Source organism: Corvus kubaryi, unplaced genomic scaffold (genome assembly GCF_017639235.1).
Source record: "Corvus kubaryi isolate FWS band 111438036 unplaced genomic scaffold, C.kubaryi_AGA036_p1.0 37396, whole genome shotgun sequence".
In the NCBI taxonomy this organism is placed as follows: domain Eukaryota; kingdom Metazoa; phylum Chordata; class Aves; order Passeriformes; family Corvidae; genus Corvus; species Corvus kubaryi.
In genome coordinates, this window is record NW_024581135.1 from 15,609,543 (window position 1) to 15,636,390 (window position 26,848).

Genomic DNA, 26,848 nt, shown 5'->3' on the forward strand with positions numbered 1-26,848 from the left:
GCAGTGCTGTGGGAGAAGTGATGTACATGGATGGAATGCGTGGGGAAACTGCCCAAACCTGAAGAGAAACCAGGAACTGATTCTAGCCACACTACATGGGCCAACTTGGGGTTGCATTACCAGCAGTCAGGTCGGGGGAAGTTTCTTAGAGCAGTAGGCGGGATACCTGGACCAGGAGGACACCACCCAGATCTGGAGAAGCTCTCAGGCATCACAGGACTTCAACGATCTTTGAGACATAGCTGTCCTGACTCTGGAAATGAGGCCAGGGGCCTTCACTGCTACTTACACAGGCATAGCAGGCTCCAAATAATCACTAGAAGTTAAAACCCCAGAGGACTAAATGAAACTGTTTTTACCTTTCTGCAGACATCCTTAACGCTCATCCAGAAAATGCCTTGACCTGCATCACTGATCACACCAAACAGCACAGGGCAAACAGTGCAAGCTAGAGTTGCCCTGAGCTGATTACTTCACACAGAACAGTGCAGGGCATGCAAAGGCACTCCACAGGGTCTCAGGAGCACTGCTACAGCCTCCCTGCGATGGCATTCCTGACATAACAAGCTGCATCTCTTTGTTGCCTCAATCCTCTCAGGCCCAGCCTCCCCTCAGCTCCCCTAAATCTCCCCACATCTTGGGTTAGCTGGTCCTCCATGAGCCCTGTCATTCCCACAGCACATCCTGCTGATGGCTATGGGCGCTGCTGGCTCTTCCTTTGGGCTCCGGTAATTCTGCAGAGTACTCACTGGGACCTTGTTTCACACCTTCCCACCACTGCTGGAAAAGCTGTCTTACAGCAGTGCATACATTTGTGCACTTGAGTGGAAACTGAGATGAACCAGGCAAATTGAGCTTTTAAGCTTTCTGTGCATTTAAACCAAGGCAATTCCTGCCTGCAGCTTCTCCTGAGAAACAGAGCACAGCTCGTCTAGAGGTGAGGGAAAAGTTTGCATCACTTTCTCCCAGGGTCCTGTTGCTTTCTGCTGTGACAGACAGTCCATTATGGCCCCAGAATGAAACCAGTACAGGTACCAATTGCCCTGTCTGTGTGCATCTTCTCTGCTTATTTGAAACCTTTCCCCCTTTCTCCAGTCATGGGTGCGCATTTGATGCCACTTTCAGTTCCCATTCACCTCAGCTGGAAAGTTACTGGCCACAGAACACAGCCAGACAGTCTGATTCTTCTGGCTCCTCCAAACAGTCTGTCTCCCAAAGCCTTGAAGCTACAAATCCTGCTGTGCTCTCTGTCCAGACTCCCACACTGTGATAACCAGCATCTGCCTCTTTTCTAAAGCAGTCAGTTTGATTCTACCACGAGTGAGACAGGCCTGACCTACCTTGTATTTCCTGATCACAGCTGAGGAGTCAGAAAGATTTTCTGTTTCAGCAGAATCTGATAACCTCTGAAAAAATAAAAATAAAAAAAAAAGAAAAAGAAAAAAAAAAGAAGAAGAAGAGGAATTACCATGTAGGAAAGATATGGAGCAGAACAAGACTTTAGGATTTTTTTTAACCTTGTGCCAGCTGAGAGTCAATGATCTCATCCTCCATTCTTCATTCAGGCCACATTCTTACTGCTAGCTACACATTTCTCTCCAGTGTTTATTCGTGGTTAAAAATCCAACCACTGGTTTCCACAGCCACTGACTTTGTTTTTCCAAAGGCTTCTCATGCACTTCCAAATTTCAGATGGTCACTAGCAATTTCAGAGTTTGTAAGATGATTCTTGGCTTGAAAACGAGATCTCATTTTCCACTAACCACGGATCAGCTTTGAGGTCTTTAACAGATCAGAGCCTCATGTCCTCTTAACAACTTGCCTAGGTTTTCCTAAAGAATTGTCAACACTGGCTGCTGTTTCTTGAGTCAAGCTAAGCTGGTGCAGGGTTTTGAGAGCACTTACAACTGAAGGTGATGTTAGCTTCCTTTTAGTCCCAAGGTCCTTCTCTGTGATGGTGAATTCCACAGCCCGCCGTTCCTTCCCCTCTTCCCACTTGTGCAGGTCCCTCTCATACTGAACCAGGGACTCCTGGATGTACACCTATGAAGCAAACCATAACTGAAGAGAGCAGGGCTAGAAAAGAGTTGCAAATAACAGTTTCTGCCTCAAGTCCATGCCTGTTTCTCCCCTTCAGGAGGAACCCACTTGTTTTTCATGTATTCCAGTGGCAGGAAGAGGAAAAAACAGTTGTATTTAAAGACTCAGATGGAGAAGCTATACTCTTTTGCCAAAGAAAACTTGGAAGGCGTCCAGGGGGACACTACTGTTAGTCTGTGTCCCCAGTAATATTAAAGCAGTGAGACTTGTCTTTTACAGATATCAAGTCTTTGGCATCCACTGAAAGCCACTCCCATTCAAATCATCACTTCTTGTGTAATTAGCAGCTGGGTTCCCCTCACAAAGCCATACATTGCACACTTACACTTCATCTAGTGAGCCACACAGACAGAAAGACACTTAAAGCATCAGGAAGGATGAAGCTAAGTGTCTTCAGGAATGAGAAGTGTGTATCAAAGGCGGCTTCCTTCAGCTGGAAGCAGCAGGCAGCTGACTGCTGGGGTCAGCCATTTGGGAACCACAATAACATGGCCAGGTCATGGTAATACACAGGTACCTCTCGGGTCTCACCTCACACACCAGATTTATTCTGCAGAGGGAGGGCTTCCTTGTAGGTTGTAGAGTGATGAAGCAGGGGATACTCTCTCCAGGCTGCACAATCCCTGAGTTTGGAGTAATCTCCAACATGTGGGCCTAGGGGCAGGGGGAGGAGAATAAAATTAAAAAAAAAACCAGAAAACCCCCCAGAGCAGCTATGTCACTGTCCTGGGACCTTTCTGTGTGCTTTCTCTTTGCAGGAAATCCACCTGTCCTTCTCAGAGGTATGTGGCATGAGAGAGATGCAGTGGACATATTCTAAGAACAAACATGGCCTTTGCTGGTGGACAGAGTCCTGAGGTTTGTTATTGCATTCTGTAGTTCCAGCTTCATGTAACCTCACCAAAATATTCAGATTTCCCTTCTGAATTCCTGTCGTTCTCCCTGTCCTAACCCTTGCCTTCACTCTTCCTTTCATCATCTAGTAGAAAGCCAATTCCCTAGAATCCATGTTTCTTGTTGAAAATGGAGTTGTAAGGTCCTTTCATGGTACAATATAGATGGGCAGGAAGGCTGTGGATCAACGAGGACTCACCTTTTCTTTACAGCAGCTTATGTGCCAGGCAAACACAACTGCCGTGTTCTTCAAGATATTGTTGAGAAAGACAAGTTGATCAGCTTTGGTGCAGTCTGGGATATTTCCAAGGCAAATCCTGTGATGGGACAAAGTGGCTGCCTGCAGGAAGCAAGGAGAAACCAGAAGGAACGGCAGGGAAGGATGATGGATCTAGCCATTGGGGAAGGGCAGTCACACAGGCATCTCTAAATTTTCCAGCAATTCACAGGTAATATCAACCAAGTATCTGTAATATAACAACTTGAGGGAGTGGAACAGTTTTTGCTCTGGTTATAATGACTTTACCTCAAAAGGCCAGCTCTGTTGCAGTGGGATTGAGTGAGCAATGAGTAAGACAACACTGGTGCTGGACAGGAGAGGATCTCAGGAGCACAGAGGACCAGTAACACCCCAATTCTCTCTTCAGCACTTGCGGTTCAGGCCTTTTCCTACTTCAGCTGAGAAACATGAGGTGTGTGCTTGTGCAAAATCCCTATCAACCTGACTGAGTTTTTGAAATTGATCCCTAATACACTTTGCTACTAGCATGCTACTAGTTTGTCTCATTCTCCAGATACAGTGCAATCTCTAGTTAAGTAATCATTAGAGAAAGAAACTTGATTTCAGACAACAGAGCCTTGCGGAATGCCATCTTCATTGTCAGACTGAGACAGTTTTCAATCATCTTCTCTTTGCTGTTCTCCGGAATATAATCACCCTGCTGGAAGCCAAAGAGCCCAAGGAGTTGTGGCTGGCTCCAAGGAAGGCATGCTAATGTCACACAGGATGAATCTTTACCTGGCAGGAGAATGCCTCTCTGCTATGTAACGCTCATTCACTGTGCTTGGATCTGTGGGTGAGTTTAACAACAGATTGTCCAGGCTGGCAGGCCAGCACTAGCCAGGACAGACAAGCTCCTGCTGAGCCAGCAGCAGGTCAAACAAGTGCATTCCTCTGCACGTGCCTGAAAAGGTGACCATCCTGCAGTCAGCATTCAAGTTATGAATCATCTGAGTTTGGCTGGGAAATGGTGGCAGCCAAGCCCTGACAGGGTATGTCAGGAGTATAATGGTCATTTTGAGAATGATTTAGCAAAGAAAAAGTTGGTGTAGATGCATACGAGAAAGACACCTGTGATGGGAGGTAACTTCTAAGAAAAAAATCAGTACATGAACAAACCCTAAACCCATTTTTGTTCTAATGGCTGTGGAAGTGACAAGCTGGAAGGAAGACACCTTTCAGCTTCCATGAGTTAAGCTCTAGATCACCTGCTGGAAGGGAAATATCTTGTTCTATCTCATGGCAAATGAATTCTCCTGCAACACAGGCTACTGCAAGATGGGGCCAGTTGTATATTTCAGTCTCTCTCACACATTCCTGGACTGATCATATTGCTCATATCCCACACCTGGACTTACCTGCCCAGGCACAGTTAGCTTGGCAGAACCTGAATAGTCTGCAGAAGAAACAAATTGGCTGGATGTGTCAGTCTTTTGTACAGTATTTGGATTGTAGCCTACTCCCTGGAAAGTGACAGGGGTCGACTCACCCTCCAGGATGTGGATGGGAACATCAACCTGCCTTGGACAAAATAAAAGTTTTAAGTCCAGAGTCATCTTTTGGAGAGATGTGCAATAAGCCAGCATACTTGCTGATGGACTGGTCTAAATACACCCCATGCATGGATAAAGACAAATCCAGTCTCTTTTGCTCTTTCAGGCCGTGGCCTTTCCTGCTAGCCCAGGAAAGCTGGTTAAGTAGTCAATTAGCCAGTTACAGTATGAGATGGACAGAGACTTCCTTTTGGAGCAAAGGTTGGAGTTTCTAAAATTAAATTTATTTATTATTCCATGCATTCACCCCAGACTAGACCAATAAGTAGTGCTCCAGCTCTGGCCCTGGCTGCTTGCTGCAGCCCAGGACACAGCTCTTTGGGAAGGCTGTTTCCAGAGGTTGGCAGCAGCATACACTGCAACAATGGAAGGCACTGACTTCAGTCTCTTTGGTGCGAAATTTTGGAGGCCAACAATTAACCACAAATCCGAACAGATACTATTGATATCCCCAGTTACTGTTTGATCCTTGAAAAATATATACTGGGATGACTCTGGTTGTGGAAGATATCTCTTCTTGGGAAGAAAAAACTTTTGAGACAGCAATTTATCTGCTCCATTTCCAGACCAGACCAGCCACTCATTTGCTTTCAAGACTCTGCTTCTTGGAGGAATAGAGCTCAATTCAGCCGTAGCATGACAAGGACCAACCATCAGTAAGAAACCTAAGGAATTTTAGGTCAACAACAGAATCTTTCAGTCATGAGGAGGGTCTTACCAAGTATGTTTTAGCTTCCAGTGGAGAGAAGATCCACTCAATGTGGCCTGTTTCACCAGGGGGAATTTCTCCTCTAGGAGTTAGGCAGACAAACACAGGATGCCGAAAATTCTTCTCCTGTATCTTCACAATGTTGTCCAGCTGAACCTCAAATGTCACAGGCATGGAGCCACCATTGTAGAGTTTATAAATCTGAAGTGAGTCAGAAAGAGCAGTGCTTATTATACCAGATACAAGTTAAACAAGTTAACACTTCACAGAGGATGCTGATAAGCATTAATATTTAATTAATCAGCTTATCTCCTAAGAATAAGGAGACCTCATAGTGTCCAGATTTAACACTGAGGCTCTGATAGGCAGCTGTGCTGAAGGTTTATCACCACACATGTACATTGATAACCAAAGTGCCTCTCCAAATGGTGCCCTGCCAATTCACAGTAGGGGGAAATGAATACAAATTAGCTAAAGGGATCACTGTAAAGTGGATTACTTAAAATGCAAAACCACTTGTATTAAAGTGATCTTAATTCAATTTAGACTTGTTCATTTCCCAAGTAAATTAGACAGAACAGAATCAAAACTGCCTTTTTGCTGAATAAGTGTTTAAGGAAGTTAAATTAATTTACTAAAAACTAATTAGGATTTATTTCCAGAGTACTTGGAATGGCTAGGCAAGTTTTCACTCAGACCCAATGAAAGAGAATAAGTGAACATGCCTCATAAGCATTCTGATTAGAGTGAACACCAAATCTTGTCAAACTGGAGATGGTGAGAAGTACTTTCCCTGCTGCCATCCCAGCCACTGTTTCCAGACTCTGCCTAGAACTATCCTCAGAGTTCTCCTGGGATGCTTTCCTGTGGAGGCCATTCCATTTCCTGAGAATTGCCTCAGACACTGCCTGTCCGTGGGATACAGTAGTACTAGCTCCTTCCCTATACTTGCTGCTGGGTTTGGCTCCAAGATGCTCACCTGTGTGGGGGGGTGGGAGCCTCCAACAGCAATGGGTGCGAAGTGGTGCTTATTGGATGCAAAATGAACGTACCGCTGGTTGTGTTCCACTGTCACACTGCTGAAGGTCAGCTGCAGTGGAAAGAAATGCAGTCACTTTCTCAAAGGGCCTTGGTCCCATCACTAAAAACTGCACAAGGACTCTGAAGTACTTTGCAAGCTGAAGGCCACACAGTTACAGACTTAAATTTGTAATACCAGGATAGCGTGTCCTAAGAAAAAAAATCAAGGAAATGGAGAACCTACTCAAGATTTTCTCTGAAAGGTTCTCTTCTTGTATCAGAAAGACTCTACTTTTCTCTCTGTTACGCCAGGCATCAGCATCAGTGCTTCTCCATGCAAGTGTATGGTGGAAATTCTCCATGAATGAAAGTGTACATAGCAGAGTGTGCAGCTGTCACAGCCAAATACTTTGGAAAGACAGGATTTAGGTAAGTAATGGCCTTGTCTTGGAAAGGACCATCTGGATGTCTTCTGGAGTGCTCCAAGAATGTGTCTAACAGTCCAAAAGCTAGAAGCAAGTCCAAAAGCAAGAAGATCCCAGCTGAACTTTAAGTGATCAACTCATGATCAAGAGTATCCTGTTAGCAAAGCAGCTGCCAAGCACTCCAAGCAAAGCGGAGAGATTTATGGAGCTATTTCATAGGAAGGATTTTGCATCTGCATTTTTGCACAGGCTCCTGCATTTTGAGAAAACTGCAATCAGGCTGAAGACGCACCGATGATGCACTGTTTTCTGCAGGATCACCCCAAAGTACCCCTGAGCTGTCTGCTTTGGGGTAGAGGCTGCAAAGCAGTCACCTAGTAAGTAATGTCTCTACATGGGCCAACAGGACCCAAGTTGCTGCAATTCACAATATGTTAAGCCTAAAGCATGGCTGTTTTTCAAATGCATGTGTAAAAGACAAAGATAGACACCTGCAGGAGATACTATATCAGCTGCTTTAAAAAGAGCAGAGAATGACAACTCCTTCTATAAAACCCATTCCAGTTCAGATGAGGAGGGAGCAAAGAACTAGAAATACAATGTTAGCAAGGTCCCACATGGAATCTTATCAAAGCACTACATGAGCATTCAGCCTCCTGAGAATCACAGTTTGCCAGATGGAGTGGAAGCAGGAGGAAGACAAAAGCTTTGCTTTCAAACTTCAAGGGAAAAAGGGCTAGGAACCTCCCTGAGCTTTGGGAGTGAAACATCCATTTATATAAACTCAGTCAAAAAGCCATCTTGCATTCTGACAGACCAGAACTGCTGAGGAAAAATTATCATCAGTTTCCATTTGACACAGGATATGACATTTAGAGGATTAGCAGTTAAAGAGAGGCAAATGGACAAAAGCAAAGACCTGCTACAATCAATTCTCCTTCTGGAGTGCATAGACTTCATCCCACAGTGAATACTTAAGAGCATAAGAGGGGTGCCAGGGGATGCCAGGTTCCTCAGGGAGGACAGCTGCCTGCAGAACCCGTGCTGCAGGTGATAACATCTCAGAATACCTAACTAGCAGCTATGAAGTGAAGTGGAAACACTTGCAGTTTATAGAACCTATGTGCTCAAGGATTCTCCTTGGGATCCAGCCCTTCTCTCCAGGAAGTTCTGTGAACCAGCCTACCTCATCCTGCAGCACATGCAGCTGGCTGGGCTTTTCCTACTAAAACTGCTCAAGGCTGCAAGTTCTGCCTAGCCAAATGATCTCAGAGCTCTGAGAACAAGCAGTCTTACAGGTGAAGAGGCAAAGGACAATCTGTGAAAGCATTAGGCAGTGGAAGGCCTTGTTTCCCTACTGCACAAGGAATTGGGTAACACACACGTCCCACAGAAGTCTCCTCCTACAGCCAGAAGAAATTGCAAATGAGAAATCAGTTTGGGTCCTTTAGACTACCTATAAATCATCAGAGGACTAAAAATTGGCCACCGAATGGCGAAGGAAGAACAGAGAAGGAGCTTCTCCTGAAAATGAAGTAGACAGGCTCTGTTGGGGAAAGAGAGGAGCAGGAGGTCAAAATCTATCCATGTGGGTAAAGTCATGACAGAAGTCAATTTAAACCCAAAGAAAAAGCACACAATGGCTTGCAGGTGGCTAACATCACTGCTCTGAAGCCAAGTAATTTGGAATCTGACCGAGTAACCAGGCAATACCCCAGCCCAATGGTCTCCTCTGTTTATTGTTCCTTTCTGAAATTTCCAAAGCTTAACTTTTCAGATGACATTACAGCATTTGCTTCCCTTAAGGTTAGCATATGTTCTGCACATTTCACCAGAATCACAGGTGAAGATTTGCTCAGCCCTGGAATGTGAGCACACTTAGGGCTGTTTCTGCCACAGGAGCTGGAAACTCTGTGCACTTCATGCCATGACTGCAAGGAAAGCAGGCACACTGTGTTCAGTCCCACAGCTGCCCTCTTTGCAGAAGCATCTCCCACTCCTATTTTTCAATGTCAGCAGTTCAGTACTGGCACTGCATCTCTGCAGGTTGCAACCACCTGCACTGCTCCATGCCTCTGGACTGGCTTCTACAGCTCCTATTGCCAGAGCTCAAATGCACCAAGGGATCTTTTCATCCCCATGCTTTTCCAGCCCCTTTTGCAAGGATAGCATGACAGAGGGTGGTGGCCTCCAGTAGCCACCAAAGCCAGTGGCTATATGGCAAGAGAGGATGTATGCCCTATAGGCTTCTGGTGCTCCAAAGCCTCTTCCCTCACTGGCCAGCTAGTGAAAGGCTCATAGCCACTCTCAGGATTGTGCCAGGCAGGCAGAGCACAGGGAGCCCGTCCAAGGGCTTTGAGGGAAGGCACAGTTAAGCCACTGTTTGAACAGCTTGGTGAAAGGGTTGGATTTTCAGCTGACAACAGTCCTGAAAGAAAAGAAAAATAAAAGAGATGTGTGAACACAATGGTCTCATAGGAAACTTCAGAGACAGACAGGAAGGCTCAGCCGGGCATGACTGGTGCCTGGCAGAGCACAAGGTGACTTTGACTCTAACTGACAGTTTGAGAGAGGGGGAGAGAGGGAAATTAGTTTCAAGCCTGAGGAAATGCTCAGGGAAAACACACCGCTGTCACTGTCAGCTCTGGGATGCTTTAGAAAGCAGCAAAGCAGGAAGAATGAGTAAGAATCTCTTCCACCATTGGTAGGAGAAATAAGTGGGTGGACAAAGGCTGCAGCCAACCAGGAACGCAGGGAGTACCCTCTGGGCTTGGGGAAGCAGCTGACCCCAGAGCTGGAAGATGCTCTGCCACTCTGTTCATTCCCAAACTACCATCACAACAGGTGGTATATTTGGAGAAAAGCACATTTCAGGGGGTGTTGAAGAGCATAGAGAGTTGATGAGATGGAGAGATTCAGGAAAGCTGCATATGAGAGAAGCAGGATGGGCTGCAGATCTGAACTCCAGCCACATTGCATGGAACAACTCACAGTGACGCAGATGAAATGAGGGCAAGCATGCACAGGGATCTTGACCATGAGTTACACCAGAGTGTGGAAAATATGCAGGGACTGTAAAACCTGGGAAGGCTGTTTTGGGCTTGGAGTTGTCTTGAAGGAAGAAGCAATTCTGCACTAACACCACTAACAAAATACAAAGGTTAATAATAAATAAAACCCAGTCCTCTTGCTGAAGGACCCAAGAGATGGTCCAAGGACTGTTCTGCTAGTCCACTGCCCATATCACACTGTGCTGGAACCACAAGTTTGTCAGAATATTGGTTTTGTGTCTCTGCTTGGCCCTCTGTTACTGTCTGGGCAGTGCAAATTCCAGGGGAAGGCCACAGCCCCCTGTATGTTATGCAGCTTCTGGGGAAAACACCTCATAACTCAGTTCCTACCTGCTGTTGTTCAGCAGTTGGAAAGAAGGGACACCTGCTATCTTACCAGAATCTCATGGCCATAGGAAATCTTCAGCAGGACAGGGAGGCGATCAGTGCCAATGAAATCATGTCTAGCAGTGAAAGAGGAGAGAGAGGAAAACAGTAGAAATCAATTTTGTGCCCAGGATGACAGAGTCAGTCACACAGAACATTAGAGACAATTCACTTCCCAGCTAAAGAGTCACTGTTGCGTAAGGGCCCGGGGGGAGGTGGGGGGAACCCAGTTGTGTTTGGGTGGGAATGAGTGATACAATGTTGATTTTAGTCATACACCTATTTAGGGACCCAAGTTTCTAGGCCAAAAAGATGCCAGTACTCCTCAGATATGGTCTGCTTTGAAAGGGAAAGTGTTCAGCTTTCTTCGTACCTTCTGCAGGCATACAAGGGGTAGCAGCTCTAGCTGATGACAAAAATAAAAATATCACTACATAATCAAAAGCACAGCAAGTGCAGCATCTTGTTCATCTCCTCAACTGTCAAGTCAAGGAAGACCAGTATCCCCAGCATGTCACACTAAATGCCTTTTGCACTGCAGTGTTAAAGGACATTAAAACATTCTCCTGAGGAAGTCAAGCTCTGTAGGGTCCAGAAACTGGACCTGCTCAGGAACTTTCTATTTTCCCAGCCTCTGCTGTGGAACATATGAAGGGGAAGGAAAATCTGGCATGAAAACTCAGGGGACTGACAGCATGTGTTGTTCTGGCACCTGTGTGAGAGCTGGACAGATTTCTCCTGCCCTGGGAGAAGTGTTCCTGACTTTGGGGAAACACTGAAGAGCTGGTTATCCTGAACTCTCATCTGGTGCAGCTCCTGGGGGGTAAAGTCAGTGTCTTCTGCCCAGTGCTCCATGTCCATCTTCTGATCAGAAGGAAACAAGAAGGCCCTAGGGAACAAATCAGCTGGTCAGCAACAAGGACATGCAACTTCCCCTGGGCCATGGTCAGCATATTCAATCCAAATGGGCTTGGCCCAGATGGTGGCTACATCACATTTCATCAGGTCTGATCTGCAGCTCTTTGATTGCTTCCCCACCCAGACTCACCAAGAGATCTCAGCTGCAGCTGTGCCTACAAACCCCACCCTATCAATATGCAAATGTCTCACAGCCCTTTGAGCACTTACAGAGCCCCAGAAAGAAGGCTGAGCTCCAAGGACCACTGCTTACCAGTCCACAGGTACCACACCCTTGTTCTCCAGCAGAAGCCTCGCGATGGTAGGCTCTGAGCCTACCGGGGCAGACCCAAAGTCAAAATCCAGCAGGAGAGGGGTGTACACTGGAGGGATCAAGCATGTGCTGGTCACAGGAGAAAAAGAAGATATTAAACTGAAACAGGAGGAAGGGTCATCAGGGCATGACAGGGGAAAGGCCATTCTATACTGGCTGTCTTCCTTATAATTCTTGTCTGACCTTCTATTCCTGGCCCTTTTGAGAGAAAGGATACTGGGCATAAGGCAGACCTTCTGATTTTCTTTTAAAAATCTTTTATACAGGTCTAATGAGAGTGAGTGACATAAGAGAGTCCTTCTTACCCCGAAGTCTCTCTTTAGCTCCTCAGGACAAGGAAGTCACTGACATACAGGCCCAATGGAGGGCCACCAAAATGGCTGAGAGCTGGAACACACTGGCCAGGCTGGATGGGGCTCTGAGCAACTTGGTCTAGTGGAAGGCACCCCGTTGGAACTAGACGATCTCCAAGGTCCTTTTCAACCCAAGCTATTCTATGATTACAAGGGGCAACTAAGAGACCTGGATTTGTTCAGCCTTATGAAGCAAGGGCTCAGCGATGGCAACCACACAATTTGCAATACAAGATACTCTGATGAGATGCTAGGAAAAAGGTTTTTACCATGGAAATGGTTAAGCAGGAGCTCAGACAAGCTGTGGTTTCTTTGTCCTCAGAGATTCAGCACTGAACTGAATAAGGCCCTAGCCGACCTGATCTATATGTCCTGGCTTTGGGCAAGGGGCTATACCAGAGACTTTTGGAGGTCCATTGCAATTAAATTATTCTCTGTTTCTGTGACTCCTTTCTAGGGAGCTTAAGCAGAGAAGTGGAGGTGAGAAACTGCCTACAGCAGCTAGGATGGAATAACAGGGTGCCACGCAGCAGGGAGCTGCAACACATGCCAATAAGCATCTCCATCTGGCTCATGCAAGGGACTCAAAGACCCTCTGAGCCATTCCCTCATCTTACCTGTGCCTTGTGGGAACTCTGTAGGTGAGCTCACCAGGAGTTGGGTCTCGCTCCAAGTATTCATTCAGTGTGTCCAAGGAGAAGAGCTTCCAGATGTGCAACTTGCTGGCACTCCCTGTTATAGTAGCATCTGTGATGCGCAAAGTTGGGTAGGTGCCTGTTGCTACAATGCAGCAGAGGGGCTGCTGCTTCTCTTTCGTGCTTGCAAGATCTGCAGCTTGGGAGAGAAAGAAACACCAAAAAGTAGTCATGCACCATTAGGGGGCTGCTGCCTGGGTCATTTTGACTGCAGCAAAGGGGAAAGAGGCCCTACCAAGACCAAAGAAAGAAACAATGGGCCTTTGTACGTAGTCTTTTCTTTGGCAGCTTCTCAAAACCCCTAAACCACTGACTTCTAGTTGTACCTTGACTTCTGCATTTAGACATCACCAAAAGACTATGAATATGATCCTTTTCAACAGTGTCTTTACACAATTGAGTTCTGCGCTATGTGAAAAAAAACCTTTTTTGATTTAAGCCTACAGCCTAATTATTTTATGAAGTGCCCCTTGTTTTCACACTGAAAAATCATAAACAGTTATTTATATCTTGTCTTCTCCCTATCATTCATATGACATTACATTTTTCACTTTCCAAGCTGAAAACTCCTTGTCTGGCTAGTCTCTTCTTTTACAAACACTGTCCCCCACCTCTGAACATCCCAAAACATCCATCTCACCTGTGGGTGTGCAAGTAGCATATTTGATTGACCAGGTGTAACGCAGTCGACGAGCTGGCCTTACTTTTATTCGGACAAAAGCTTTTGATCTTGCTAAGATTGTTCCTCTCGAGTGTTCCAGCTCTAGAGCTGTAGGACACGAGAGATGGCATGAGCTCTTGGCATCACTGTCTCTTACACCACAAATGTGGTGGCACACAGATCCCTAAGTCTACTTGCACTCCAGCCACTGCCACCCCTTGTCTAATTGTTAGGATTAGCTTCAGGTTTTGAACTTGGGATTCCCAGCCTACAGCTGCAGGCAGCTCATTGGGAGCACCCAGATTGCCTTTGGGCAGCAAAGAATAGGGAACTTCCCCACAGGAGGTCCTCTAGAAAGGCGGCACCACCATTTTTTCTGGTAAGGTCCTTTATTTAATTTCCTTCTCTGCTGGGAAATTGCATCTTATTTCAAGGTCCAGATTGGTCTAACTTCAGTTGTCAGACTCTGGATTATTGTTTTTCCAGCAAGATAGAAGAGTCATTTCCTATGCAAAGGAGCAGACAGCTTGAGGTTTGAGAGAATCAGTGCAAGCAAGCCAGTAATCACTCCAACCTCCGAGTTCATTCTAGATTGATTTTGGAGAAAAGAGAGGAAAGCTAAGGTCCTGTCCCATGCTAATTCCTTTACAGTACCCAGTGGATCGCTGCGGACCTCCTCAGGGTTATGGGGCCCTGTGATGAATTGTTCCACACTGAGGATGTAATTCAGAGTACAGATCCCATCATTTAGCAGTACAATGCTGCAGCTTTGTTGACCACCAACTAGAACATTTCCAAGGTCCAGATGCTCCTTTTGTGCCTGGAATACAAACCCACCGTGCTGAGGTCACTTTAACGTGTCAAGCATAGTAGTTGAGTGTAGCCACCACTTATCTCACCACGTGCTGATCCCTTGGCACGTGCAGTGCAGTGCAAAGGGCTCCCTGCTTTGTGTAGGACCTGTCATGCCCTGATAGAATCATTAAGGTTAGGAAAGATCTCTGAGATCACTGAGTCTACCCATTGACCTCACACTGCCAAGTCCACCACTAACCCATGTCCCTGAGTGCCACATCTACATGTCTTTTAAATACTTCCAGAAATGATGACTCAACCAATTCTTTGGGCAGCCCATTCCAATGCGTGACAACCCCTTTCCTAAAGAAATTTTTCCAAGTATCCAATCTAAACCTCTCCTGGTGCAATTTGAGGTCATTTTCCTCTTGCCTTTTGCTTATTACTTGGGAGAAGAGACCAACACCCACTTTGCTACAAACTCCTTTTGGGTAGTTGGAGCACAATAAAATGTGGAACAGGTCTGCAAGGGACTCAATCCCTCTTCCAAATGCTTTCTCCTACTGTTTTTTAGGGTGTTTGCTGGGTAGGATGTAGCTTATTCAGGGCTGTGAGACCACTAGCTGACCAGCTGCACTTGGGCCAAGGATGAGAGATATTTGCTTGCCCTTTCATGACTGCTTAAATAGTCCCCCTCTCTTTTGGCTAGTTGTGTGCTCACATACAATTTATAATGACTAAGTACCTTGAAGATATTATCACCCAACAATCAACATGATTTACATGGGGAAATGGTTTACAAGGTATTATTTTATTTACCTCTGGTTCCTTAAGAAACCTGACTAAAAATTAAGGTGGCTGCACAGACCTGCAGGTAACAGGAAGAAAGCCAGGTGGAGGTGTACTGGCTGTGCCACTTTAAAAGGTCCGCTACACTTAGAAATCAGACTAACAGCAAAACAAATGGAGAAGGAGAGCAGACAGAATGAGAGGAGAGAACCATGATTCCCAAGAAGCTAAATGGCTTGCTTGGTTTAGTCTGGAAGAGAGCAATCCCAGAGGATTTGTGAAGGTCATATTTGAACTGGCAGGACATTTGCAACAAGCTGCCATTAGGCCACTAGAATCAGTACTGTCATTTAAACTGAAAGCAGTGTCTGGGAATTTTGCTGTGAATCCTTATTGGCTGCCTCCAGTACAGATTTTGCAAAAAGGGAAAGTCCAAGACCCCATCCCACCCTAGTATCCCCTACTGCTACTCAGTGGGCCCCTGCTCCTTACCCTGATGGTGCCTAGTGCGCCCTCTCCAATGACCCGTAAGACATAATGGAGACCTTTGGGAGACACGAGGTCTGGGCTTTTCCAGCTCACAAACACCATAGCATGCAGCACATACTTGGTCTCCTTGTTAGGAGTAAAAGTCCATGCCTGAGCCTGCAATCACAAGAGGCAAGAGTGCTGACAGGAGCTCCAGTCCAAAGATAAACCCAAACACCTCAACAATTGCATTTAATGCACAGTCCCTTCTTCCATTATAGCTAATCTAGGTCTCTACAGACACACCATCTCCATCTGTGTCAAAGATTCATACAGGGAAAGAACATCCAGATATTCAAAGCCAGGCTGTGGTTGTATTGTAGAGAGCAAACTACAACTTTGGTAGAACTTGAACTTACCATGGCTTCAAAGGGCTGGAGGATCCCTGCAGTGGGACTGACAGACAGAATCTTACTGTGAGACTGAAAAATCTTCCATGTGAAAACCATGGGTAGACTTGTGCAGTTTTTAATGGTGTACATTCGTGTAGAGGAGGTCCCTATATGGAGAGGTTTGAAGTAGAGATTTCCATCACCTTCTAAGTGCAAAAGAAAGGACTGCCCACAACTCTGGAGAACAATCTTCTGTGGAATTAAGATAAAAAGTAACAGACATTAACTAGAAGACTCAGCTACATCAGGGGGGACCTTGCAAAGATGTTTCTCCTTCCAAGAGAGAAGCAAGAACAAACTGGATGTTAATGAGGAGGGGAAGAGCTTTAGGCTGTGCCATCAAGTAGGGCCCTTAGCATAATACAGGGTATTCCAAGAGATGGAAATGCAAGGAACGAGGGGTACAGGACGTTTGGCACCACAAAGGCCTTCTTTCTGCAATGCTGACCCCATAGTAAGTGTTGAAAATATTCTTTCATTCCTATTTCCAAAGGGAAAAATCCAAACTAAACATTAGGAGACATAATAGGCATCACAGTGCAAGTCATTGTGAAAAGGGAAGACTACAGGGGACCAAAACTTTGCTCACCATCTTCCACTTCCCCCTCCTTACCTTGGTGTATGCAGGATAAGAGTTCAGCTGCAAGGGCAGGACATGCTGCTGCGTGACTCTGTTAACTGGGTGAGTGGAGAGAAAGAAAATCTGGTGGCCTCCTGGCATGATGTGTCCTGAGCTGGGCTTGACCATAACAGAGGGACAGGCAGTTTGGTTCACACTGAAGGTTATCAAAGAGGTGCCTGTGTTGGACAACAGCATGCTGCAGTAGGTATCAGTGTCACAAACTACAGGAGGAAAAGTCTGGTGAAGACAAGCAAAAAGGTTTATTTTCACTGGGTTTAAAAACCAGCTTAACAAAAAAGTTTTCACTATATTCAGTTCCAGGTTCCAATAAGCACTATCCCAAGTCTATGGGGAACTTTCTAACTGCTTATTTTCAAGGAAAGAAATGAAAATATGCAGGGGTACACAAATAATGGTCTTTTCCCTTCCCTCAGTGGCCCTCATGGGTTCATGGGATTGGTGAAGCTATTTTCTATCGTGCAGTGCTTTGTTCCCATCCAGTAAATGAGCTGCTTGCTGGTGCCTGCAGCTTCTGCATGGATAGTGACATCCTGGATGAAGAACTTCAGCAGCCTAGAATTTGCTCCACTTCATGCATATCAAATAGAGGCTGCACGGCCTAGATTAGCTGAAGAGATTTTATAAGAGGTTCTCAGGACTATTCTTACTTCCTAGGATCAGATCTCACTTTACTTTATAGGAAAAATACTTTATTGTGCCACAGAAACTGCAGGAAGAGAGAGAGAACCTTCCCCTCTATCTTACAACCACTCCTCTTTCGTAAGTGAGGATTCTGTGTGCCTAAGTGCATGCAAAGCTTTTGAGGCTCCTGGGAGGGGACTGAATACCCTTGTTAGAGCCTATGTCCACCTAAACAGAAAGGAAGGTGATCCCAACAGCTTTTCTGTCAGAGCTAATGAGATGGTCAGTACAGCTGACATGGTGGAAGCTGGGAAGCTAATGCAGGAGGAACAGCATACTACTTTTGTACCATAGCAGGAGCCTCCACACCATCAGAAACCACCAAAGACACACCTCAGTGCAATGGGAGACAAAGTAAAGAATTCAGAGGCAAACACTAAGTGTCTTTGCAAAGATTCAAAGGTCAATCAGTTACACACTTTGGGGACATCCAGGATGTACTGTGGAATGAAGTGCTCCCGTTCTGCTTCATATGTGTGTGCTCTCAGCCTCACAGTCAGGCACCACGATGGACAGATGGTGGCATCGTTTTCAATGTTGGTGTAGTGTCTCATCACCTGCAGACACACAAGGGGCAGCACATTGTGTAGAGGAAGGGAGTGTGGCAAGGTGCCTTCACAGAATCACGGATTAAACTGAGTTGGAAGGGACCAATTGCACATACTATCTCAAGCAACTGCTTATTCAATGACATCTCTGGGGCTAAGGAACTGACATTCTCAGGAAAGAAGGACTGACCAGTGCCAGATAAGAAACAGAGAGAGAGACTTGCAAATGCTGGGTTTCACTTACCAGGACATTTCTGGGTGCTAAATCTCCTGTAACTGCAGACTTGTGTAACGTGAATCCCACGTCACTTGGGCGAAGAGTGACAGTGCCCTCAGCAGCTTTACTTGTGGAGGGCCAGACACAAAGACCAAGTTATTGCCCATTACCCAGGCCACAATAACCATTCTTGTGCAAGCTCACATCTACACTAATAGTGCAATAATTCATAGTAATTCCTTCTTCAGTGAGGTGTACCATGGTTCATGCTCCCTGGGGGCAAGAGCAAGTGTACCTGTCCACATGCATGAGCTGTGACTTGTTTATTGCATTTATTTGCCAGGACACAGGTGATAGAGAAACTTTAACCCAACAGTGTATCAAACCAATGGCCAAAAGAGTTAATAGAGGTGCTGGTTTGTCAAAATCAAAATTAAGGGTTTAAATTGAATTTTAACTCCTCCAAAATACTTTATTCTGCAAACAGTTGCTTGCTAGGTCATCTCTGGTCTTAGTAATTCCTACTAACCTTGTAAACAGCAAAACCTTCCAGCTCTGCTGCATAGAGACTGTTGACCTGAGTAGGCTTGCAAAAGACATAGAAGGTTGAAGACTTCAGTGGTGGCATGTCACAAATTTCAGGGTGCACTTGGAAGGCACTGCCATGGCTTGGAGTCCAGGCAACAGTGATATTTCCTTTGGTGTGGTTGGTCACACAGAGAGGAAGAGGTTCTGCCTTGTGAGATGGCATGCAGCATCCAAAATCATACTCCGTGGGGCTGACACTAACATGAGCAGGAAACAAGGCCAGGTCACTGCTTACACCATCGTAGAAATATTCAGTCATGGCATTGGGTTCAAAGTATTCCTTGGGTGGCTTGTCCTCAAAAATCTACAGGATGGAAATATCTCAGTGTGAGCAGGGAAAGTGTGGGAGACACGAGGCACTGATTGCCTCCATGTGCAAGAGGGCATGCAGGATGCACTTCAGTAAGAGTTCCTAGGACAGCTCAAAGTCTAGGCTTGAAGGAGGCTTCTGTTTGTAAGCCTCAGTCTGAAACCACACGAAGCAGAAGATGACCCCATGACTGAATTAAAGCCAGAAAGTGGCTTAGTGACTGAGCCAGGGTAAAATCCAGCTGACAAAGGTAGTGTTGGTGTGTGCTGGGACCATCAACAGCAGAAATACTAAAGAAATCAGTCCAGCATCTGCAAGCCCTTCTAGATCTGTCTTCTCTACAACAGATGCCCAGCATATATAGAGAACAGCTGGAAGTGTCTTAGATTCCAGGGAGGGCAGCTCATACCTCAGGAGAAAGCATGAGGGCTCCCTTTTCATCCATCTGCAACTTCCCATCCTTCAGCATCATGCTCAGGATATCAGGGGGGTAGAAGGTCAGTCCCCTCACCATGTTGGTTCGGTACCAGGAGAGGTGTCTTTCCTGAAGGGTGGTTGGCTTAGCTGTGTCTGAATGGCAGGTACCCAAAAAGTCCACATACATGGGTTCCTGGGAAAACACAATGTAAGATAATAAGAAATAAACTGTCCTCTGATTGCTTTGAGAGTTACACCATACCAGTATCTCACTTCCAAAACCATGCCTGGAAAAGGCTTAACATCTGCAGTGTTAGGCTGCCATTTACTTTATGTCTTGATGTGAGACAAGAATTTTCTTGAAACTGGAGTGAAAATTGAAGGCATTCAGTGCACAGCTGTACAGCTAAAGTTAAGAGAGAGACCTACATGGACAAGAGCCATGTAGGATGCACCTCACCCTATCCATTACTGACTGTCCATATCCTATTGCTGATAGGAATCCGCACCACGGGGATTCTGCTCGACAAGAGCCCAGGTCCTGCACTTGGGTCACAATAACCCCAGGCAGCGTTACAAGCTTGGGGCAGAGTGGTTGGAAAGCTGCTCATCAGAAAAGCACCTGGGAGTGATGGCTGGCAGCAGCTGAACATGAGCCAGTGTGTGCCTGGGTGGCCAAGAAGGCCAAGGGCATCCTGGCTTGTGTCAAAAATAGTGTGGCCAGTAGGACTGGGGCAGGGATTTCCCCTCTGTACTCAGCACTTGTGACACTGTGCCTTGAATACTATGCTCAGTTTTGGGCCCCTCAGTACAAGAAAAACATTGAGGGGCTGGAGCGTGTCCAGAGAAGGGCAATGAAGCTGGTGAGGGGTCTGGAGCACAAATCTCATGAGGAATGGCAGAGGGAGTTGGGGCATTTAGCCTGGAAAAAAGAAGGCTCAGGGGGAATTTTATTGCTCTCTACAACTACCTGAAAGGAGGACGTAGCCAGGTGGGGGTTGGTCTCTTCTCCCAGGTAAGAAGTAATAGGATAAGAGGAAAAGATCTCAAGTTGTGCTTGGGCAGTGGTTAGATTGGATAATGGGAAAAATTTCTTCACCAAAATGGTTGTCACCCCAGGCTGCCCAGGGATGTAGTTGAATCATGATCCCTGGAGGTATTTAAAAGACATGTAGATGTGGCACTTGGGGACATGGTTAGTGGTGGACTCAGAAGTGCTGGGTTAATGGTTGGACTCAATGATGGTGGACTCAGAAGTGCTGGGTTAATGGTTGGACTCAATGATCTTAGAGGTCTTTTCCAATCTTAATGATTCTGTGATAAGTATCAATGAAAATGCAGTGGGAAGAGATTTGCAGGAACTACTAAGTGAGACAGGCCAGTCCTGTTGGGTTACACTGTTAGATGTCTTCAAAGTATCACAGCAAAGAAACTACCCTTTGCCTCCCATACCTGGTGGTGGACAAGGCACACGACTCTGCGGTGATAATTCATTGGGTGAGTAGGTCGAAAGGTCACCTTCAGTGTCAGTGTTGTTTTGCCCTCCAAGACTCCACAGGGGCGATCCAAGGAGAAGACGCTCCCTTTGTTGTCAATATCAAACTGATAAAAGGCCGGGACATCTGACATGTTGCTGATTTTCAGTGTCTGCATCAAACTCTCTCCAAGATTGATCCAGTCAAATTCCACAGAATACTGGTCCAGGGACACAGAAGGACCTAGCACAACATGCAAGATAAGATCCTGGACCTGTCATAGCTGTTTCTTCCAACATGTCACAAGCCACTGCTTCACTTAACTGATCTTCCCAAACCAGAATCAGCTCATCAGCAAACCTACTAGTCCTAAGAAGCAGCTAAACATTCACTTAAAACAGTCAGGCAAGTATAAATCCCAAACAGTACACCAGGGACAGCCAGGATCCCAGCAGAGTTTAGTCTGTGACTGCAGGCTATGATAGTTCCTAGTCCTTCCCCAAGCACTAACCTTTTCCCACCAGTGGTAAGAAGCTGACAGGGAGAAACAGGAAAGGCTTTGGTACCTTTACATGAGCCAACCACTTTCAGAACAGTCTCCAAGTGGCATCCAGTAGATCCGATAGTGAAATAGGAAGTACTGTGCTCTCCTACTATTTGAGGCTGAAACCGTATGTACAAGACCAGCTTCCCTTTGGCAGGGACAACACCATGGGACACATCACAGGAGAAAACATAACCATGAAGCAGAGGGTCTTTTTCTTGTTCTATTCTACATGGTGCATCAACCTACAAGTAGAAAAGAAATAGGTTAACAAAGGATCCAACATGAGGCAGGATGGCTCTGAATGCAGGACACTAATCAGGTAAGAACTGTAGTTCTCAGCAGTGCTGAACACCACCAAGAACACCAAGGCCACCACAGAAATGCTGTGCAGCAAACCTCTGCCACCTTGTTCTGATGGAGAACTGGTAGCAACAAGCTCCCATAATATGCTCAGAAATCAGCATGCTGCAGCAAAACTCCTGGTGATCTCTGGGGATGGAGTGCCCCTCCTGGTAAAGATGGCTCAGGGTGTCCCTAGGGGTCAAAGTAGCCTAAGTGACTGCTATGACCAGGGGAACATGCAGGCAGAGAACTTATTTCCCTCAGCCCACAGTTCCATCTTGTTTATGGATCTTCTTTTCACAAAAAAACCAAAGCTGGTGCTCTGACACCTTCCTCAACACCCTTAAAAAAACCATCCTGATCCTTGCCTGGCAATGTGCTGAGCACCACTGCAGTGTGAATAAAAACAGTATGACAAATGAATGTGTCTTTTCCACTCCCAAGCTGCAGGGCCTGTGGAAGAGTCAGCACTGCTGTCATCCATGTCAGCAGTCTCTGAGTACATCCATCCATTATGAGGCTGGGATGGGCTGAGCTGGCACAGGTAACAAGGTGCTCAAATCCATTTGACTTTCTGAGCAATTCACTGGGCTGCCTGGGACACACACACACACCAATTTGACACAGCTGACACACAGGACTGATGGGCTTGTCCAGGGTGAGCAGGAGAGCTGCAGGATGCAAAGGACATGGCAGCTGCCTGATCTGGACCAAGCAGAGAAGGGAAGCAGGGGGAAGTTGCAATACCATGCTGCAAATGGCTAAGTTGCCAGCACTGTAGCTGGAAGGCAAGGGTGAATGGCATGCTTGGTAGGGGAAGGCTCATCATCTCTGCTTCATTCACATTCACACTTAGGTTATTTTCACAGCATTAAGGAAGATACACAAGACCACATATCCCAGAGAAATGTGTCAGCATGCCAGCTTCTCACAAGAAGTCAATCTCCCCTCCACATACCACAGACATGTTGAAGATTTCCACACACTTCTCCACAGTTGTCCCCACTGGTACTGATCCAAAACACAGGACATCCTGAAACTTTCCAGGCTGTACACCTTCATATTCCTTTCCTGTCACACTCACACGCAAGCAGGGGTATTTGGCTGTTAAAGAGAATAGTATACTGGATTAGGAAAGATAGGTGGAACCTCCATTCTTGGATATTCAACACTCAACTGGACAACCCTCTGAAGAACCTCAGATAACTCCGAAGTTGGATCTGCCTTCAAAGTTGGCCCTGCTTTGAACCAAATAAGCTCCCTTCCAGCCCTAATTTACTTAACTCAGAATCACATTTTTTGTTTGTCAGTGGCCATACAAGTCACTTCAGGCAAGGACTTGTAATGAAATCATTGCTTATTTTAGCTTGCATCCAGAAAGCTTTAGAAATTTCCCTCTGCTTCTCTGTCTAGCAGGGACAGACAGGAGACACTGAGTGCAGACATAGCCAGGAGTTTGTAGAGGCTTTTTCCAGTGAACTCCTCTCATCTCTCCCCCTCTGTCAACTTAAACAGGCCTTGAAAATGCTGGTTTGGCCAAAGCATGCCACAGACCATATTGGACCCTCTGTCTCTTCAGGTAACACTTCCAAATTGGCAAAAGTACATTAGAGAATTTCACAGGCCACTTTCAAACCATGGCTTCACTTACTCATCACTGGGTTGAGCCAAATTTGGCAGAGCATCCATGGAGTGCAGGCCCTCCATGTATCCCTGTGGGATGCAATTCCAGAATTAGGGGTAATACACATTTCTTTCAGTATTAAATGCAAGAAAGACTCACCCAGGGCTTTTAGCTGGATTGTCCTCTTTTGTTTCACTTCACCTCCAAACCAGCATGTTGCTACTGCATTATGCACCCCAGCCACCTCTGGCTGGAAGGTCACCTTGACCATGCACTCAGCACCTGGGTCCAGTGTGCTACGGTCAGAAGTCATGAAGAAAGGGCTTGGTGTCTCCCAGGAAAAGACGCTAATGAGATCACTAGGAAATGGAGATACATTTTAAGGAGATGAATGGATCATTTGCTGCCTGTGCAATTATGCATAGGATGGGCCTTTCCCAACAGGTTATTTGGTCAGGACGGGAAGCAACCAGTGCTGAATGGAAGAATTCCTAATGCATCTGGACAAATATGTGATGCTGTGAAGAAATTTTTCTCTTGTCTCTGCAAATGCTCTGTTCACACTTTAATGAATCCTGGTTACTACAGCTAAGAACTTTATTAATGGCCATAAGGTGATACCAAGCAAATCAGCTCCAAAATTAAGTATTTGCTTTTCCTGTGTCTAAATTTGCAGCTACATAATTCCAAATGAACATTTGTTCCTCTGTTATATGCTCAAGTGAGAAGAGAGGATTGAGCTATTTCCTTAATACCTCATTCAATTTTCCAGAACCCCCTTTGCTTGTTTGATTTCTGCAAAGAACATGATACGCCATCAGCTTTTTCTATTTTATTGATCCAAGGTGTGTGTTTCTTACCATCCTTATCCTCCAACAGCCTGGGCCTATCAGTTGGTACAAATTATTTAAGTGGAGACTGAAACACTTGAAATGGCTGGAATCACTTGGTTGGAAGTACACCTCCTCCTTGCCTGGGAACTTCACTGCATTCCTTTCTACAATACTGTCCTTCCTCACTAAAACAGGACAAACCTTGGTAACCAGGACCATCTTTGCTCCTAAATGACTAAAACGTTTCCAGCTGGTAGCTCATCTCTCCCTGTTCATGCTGGGCAGGTTGCCTTTGGTTAAATAGAAGCCCAGGCCTGTCCTGTGAATGTGGGATGTTCTCAGTGGGACACTGTGCTTGTCCCCACCTAGTTCCGGTGCATGAATGGTTCTCAGCATATGCTGGCAACAAGCAGATGTGAGATGTCAAGATGTGCCCACAGTGACCTGTACTACCATTCTGCTGCCTTTTCTGCCCAGACCTCAGGGGAGGCAGAGATTTGCCTCCTGTTAAGGCAGCCAGCAGAACCAATAACCACTGGAATGAGCTGCATTCATTGGAGAGTTCAAAAAAGTGGCAAAATTCCTGACAAAACAGAAAGAGTGTCTCCTTAGCCACCTCTCACTCACCCAACATTGCACACAGGAAAGGTCATCTCCGTGACATTGTGGACAGCACAGACAGGCAACTGGACAGCAGCCGGCATGGACAGACCGAAGCGTGGACGCATAGCACGCAGGGCAACAGAGAACTCACCCTCAGCTTTCATAAAGAAGATGCTGTCTTCATAATCCCTCTGCACAGAAAAGCAAGGGGAGACAGCAGTTAGATGGACTCCACCCTGGGGGTACTGCAGCTCTACCCATGAATACCTGTCACCATCACCTCTGCAAGTGTTGGGGAAAAAATGTTGGCAACAGAGGCACCAGTGGAGGCCTCTGCAGGACAGAGAGCATATGAATCACTCAGAAAAGGCAGGCAGTGTGGAAGGTGCCCAGGCATACTCCTCTGTCAGAGAGCACACCAACACCCTCAGGGAGAGCAGTTGAAGGCCACATTAGTTTCACCTGATTTGTTTCAATGCAGATGGATTTCTTTCAGTATTTTCAAGATTCCAGTTCAGCTGAACTGAAGCATGTACAGCCTTTCTTTGAGTTCCACAAGCACAGAAGTATTAATCTTTGATTAAATGCTTTGTCAGCTAGAGATCCAAGCAGATAACACACAACTTAAAGATGCAGTGTTGACAGCACTGTGTACAAATAGCCTCAGGACATCTGCTAGCCAGCCAAGATGGAAGGAATTGAAAGATGTGTGTTTTCTATGCTTCCCATTTGTCACCCCTCCTGAGTAACACTTATACAGGTAAGGAGAGACCTTGGGCACTGCAACACACACAGTCCTTGCTCTCTCTAAGAAAGGCAACCTCCTGCTTTAGCAGTTGATGTGCTGCAGACAAACTATTCACTGAAAATGGAACAAGGCCAGCAGCTTATTTCATAAAGGGAACGCTGAACAGTCATCAAAAAATCATGATCCTAAGAGAGCAGGGTATTGGGAATCTGTTCAATGACCATGCTCTATGGCTAGGACAGAGATATACATCAAAGACATACAGCTGTCCACAACAGCCAGAGATCAACACTCAGAGCCAAGACAGACACTGCAAACAACGTGAAAATCAAGAAAATGGTCTAGATGAAAAGAATCATTGCTGTTTAAAATAAAGCTTAAAGAAACCCAATCCATCCAAAAGAAGGGAGGCCCCTGACATATCCCTTTAGAAAACCGGTAGCCCTTGAATGTAGAGGCTTTGAGATCTCCTGTATGAAAGCAGAAAGTGAGTTCCTCAACCCAAGGTTCTGCACTAAAACCACCCAGATATGTTTCCTTGGGATCAAACCAGGCGTGGACAGTTTAAGCACTTTATCTTACTGAGTTGAGAGCCAGAAGTGGTACGTGAAAAACTGGGAATACTTCTTGTGAGGATTCCTCTCATAACTACAGGCAAACTCTGCAGAGAAGTCAGGGATTAGGGCTCCCTCAGGTAATGAAGATGTGGAGAGAGCAGGAAGGTCATTCTGCCCACTCTTTCTATGCTAGAATTTCCCCAAGGTCTCATGCATTCAAGTGAAAACAAATCAGAAAGGACAAGAGAGGCAGAGGCCCACTGCCCTCCCCCGGAACACTGAGAGCAGATGTGATGTTGCTGCTTTACCTTTTCCCTGGGCCGGAAAACAATGGGCAGAGTTAAGGACATACCAGGGTTCAGAGTAATCGGCTGCTGGAAAACAGTGAAGAAGTATGGCGTGGAAGGAGCTCTAGATAACAAAGTCAAAACAAGAGATTTTGTCTTAGGGCGTGCAGTTTAAGTTAGACAGCAGAAAAGAGAATAAATAACCAACACCTCCAGACCCCACAATTTAGAAGCACTTCACACACTGGACCCCAAGGGTACTTTGGCAGCAAAATAGTAGAGAGGGACAGAACCCACTCCTGGCTCTAAGTACCTACCCCCTCCTTGAACAATATTTTATGTTTTCAGGCCCTGTAGTATGAGCAAAATACATAGGGCAGACACATTTGAGTTTCAGAGCAGGGAGGGTCACAGGGACTGCTGGAATGGCTCAACATCCAGAGGGACTCCGGGAGCAATGGTTTTAGGTCACACTAGTGACTGGCTGGCATACATCCACAATTAAAATCTCACTAGACTGGAAATGCCTCACAGACAGAAGTATCAGCAAAACAGAATTTAAACAA

The 26,848-nt window shown here is 45.9% G+C and overlaps 1 protein-coding gene across 6 annotated transcripts in view; it reads right to left on the reverse strand.

The window, feature by feature from the left end:
- Positions 1-26,848, reverse strand: part of CFAP65 (cilia and flagella associated protein 65) — a 32,025-nt gene that overhangs the window by 3,773 nt on the left and 1,404 nt on the right. For 4 of the 6 annotated variants that reach the window (XR_006018159.1, XM_042040915.1, XM_042040914.1 and 1 more), the window contains exons 4-28: positions 26,304-26,406; positions 24,715-24,881; positions 23,414-23,613; positions 22,589-22,734; positions 21,308-21,530; positions 20,719-20,984; positions 19,259-19,459; positions 18,481-18,843; positions 17,606-17,743; positions 16,476-16,721; positions 15,830-16,054; positions 15,435-15,587; positions 14,013-14,178; positions 13,338-13,466; positions 12,620-12,836; positions 11,590-11,718; positions 11,131-11,307; positions 10,429-10,495; positions 6,516-6,626; positions 5,546-5,737; positions 4,633-4,791; positions 3,194-3,334; positions 2,632-2,754; positions 1,906-2,043; positions 1,341-1,406 (exon numbers count right to left, since the gene is read on the reverse strand). Coding sequence is in view for 5 of the 6 variants with exons in the window: in XM_042040915.1 (XP_041896849.1) it covers positions 1,341-1,406; positions 1,906-2,043; positions 2,632-2,754; positions 3,194-3,334; positions 4,633-4,791; positions 5,546-5,737; positions 6,516-6,626; positions 10,429-10,495; positions 11,131-11,307; positions 11,590-11,718; positions 12,620-12,836; positions 13,338-13,466; positions 14,013-14,178; positions 15,435-15,587; positions 15,830-16,054; positions 16,476-16,721; positions 17,606-17,743; positions 18,481-18,843; positions 19,259-19,459; positions 20,719-20,984; positions 21,308-21,530; positions 22,589-22,734; positions 23,414-23,613; positions 24,715-24,881; positions 26,304-26,406 (4,246 nt within the window). In the remaining variant the exon portion in view is untranslated. The remainder of the gene's footprint in view (positions 1-1,340; positions 1,407-1,905; positions 2,044-2,631; positions 2,755-3,193; positions 3,335-4,632; positions 4,792-5,545; positions 5,738-6,515; positions 6,627-10,428; positions 10,496-11,130; positions 11,308-11,589; positions 11,719-12,619; positions 12,837-13,337; positions 13,467-14,012; positions 14,179-15,434; positions 15,588-15,829; positions 16,055-16,475; positions 16,722-17,605; positions 17,744-18,480; positions 18,844-19,258; positions 19,460-20,718; positions 20,985-21,307; positions 21,531-22,588; positions 22,735-23,413; positions 23,614-24,714; positions 24,882-26,303; positions 26,407-26,848) is intronic. The other 2 variants (XM_042040911.1, XM_042040913.1) reach the window with 2 other exon arrangements.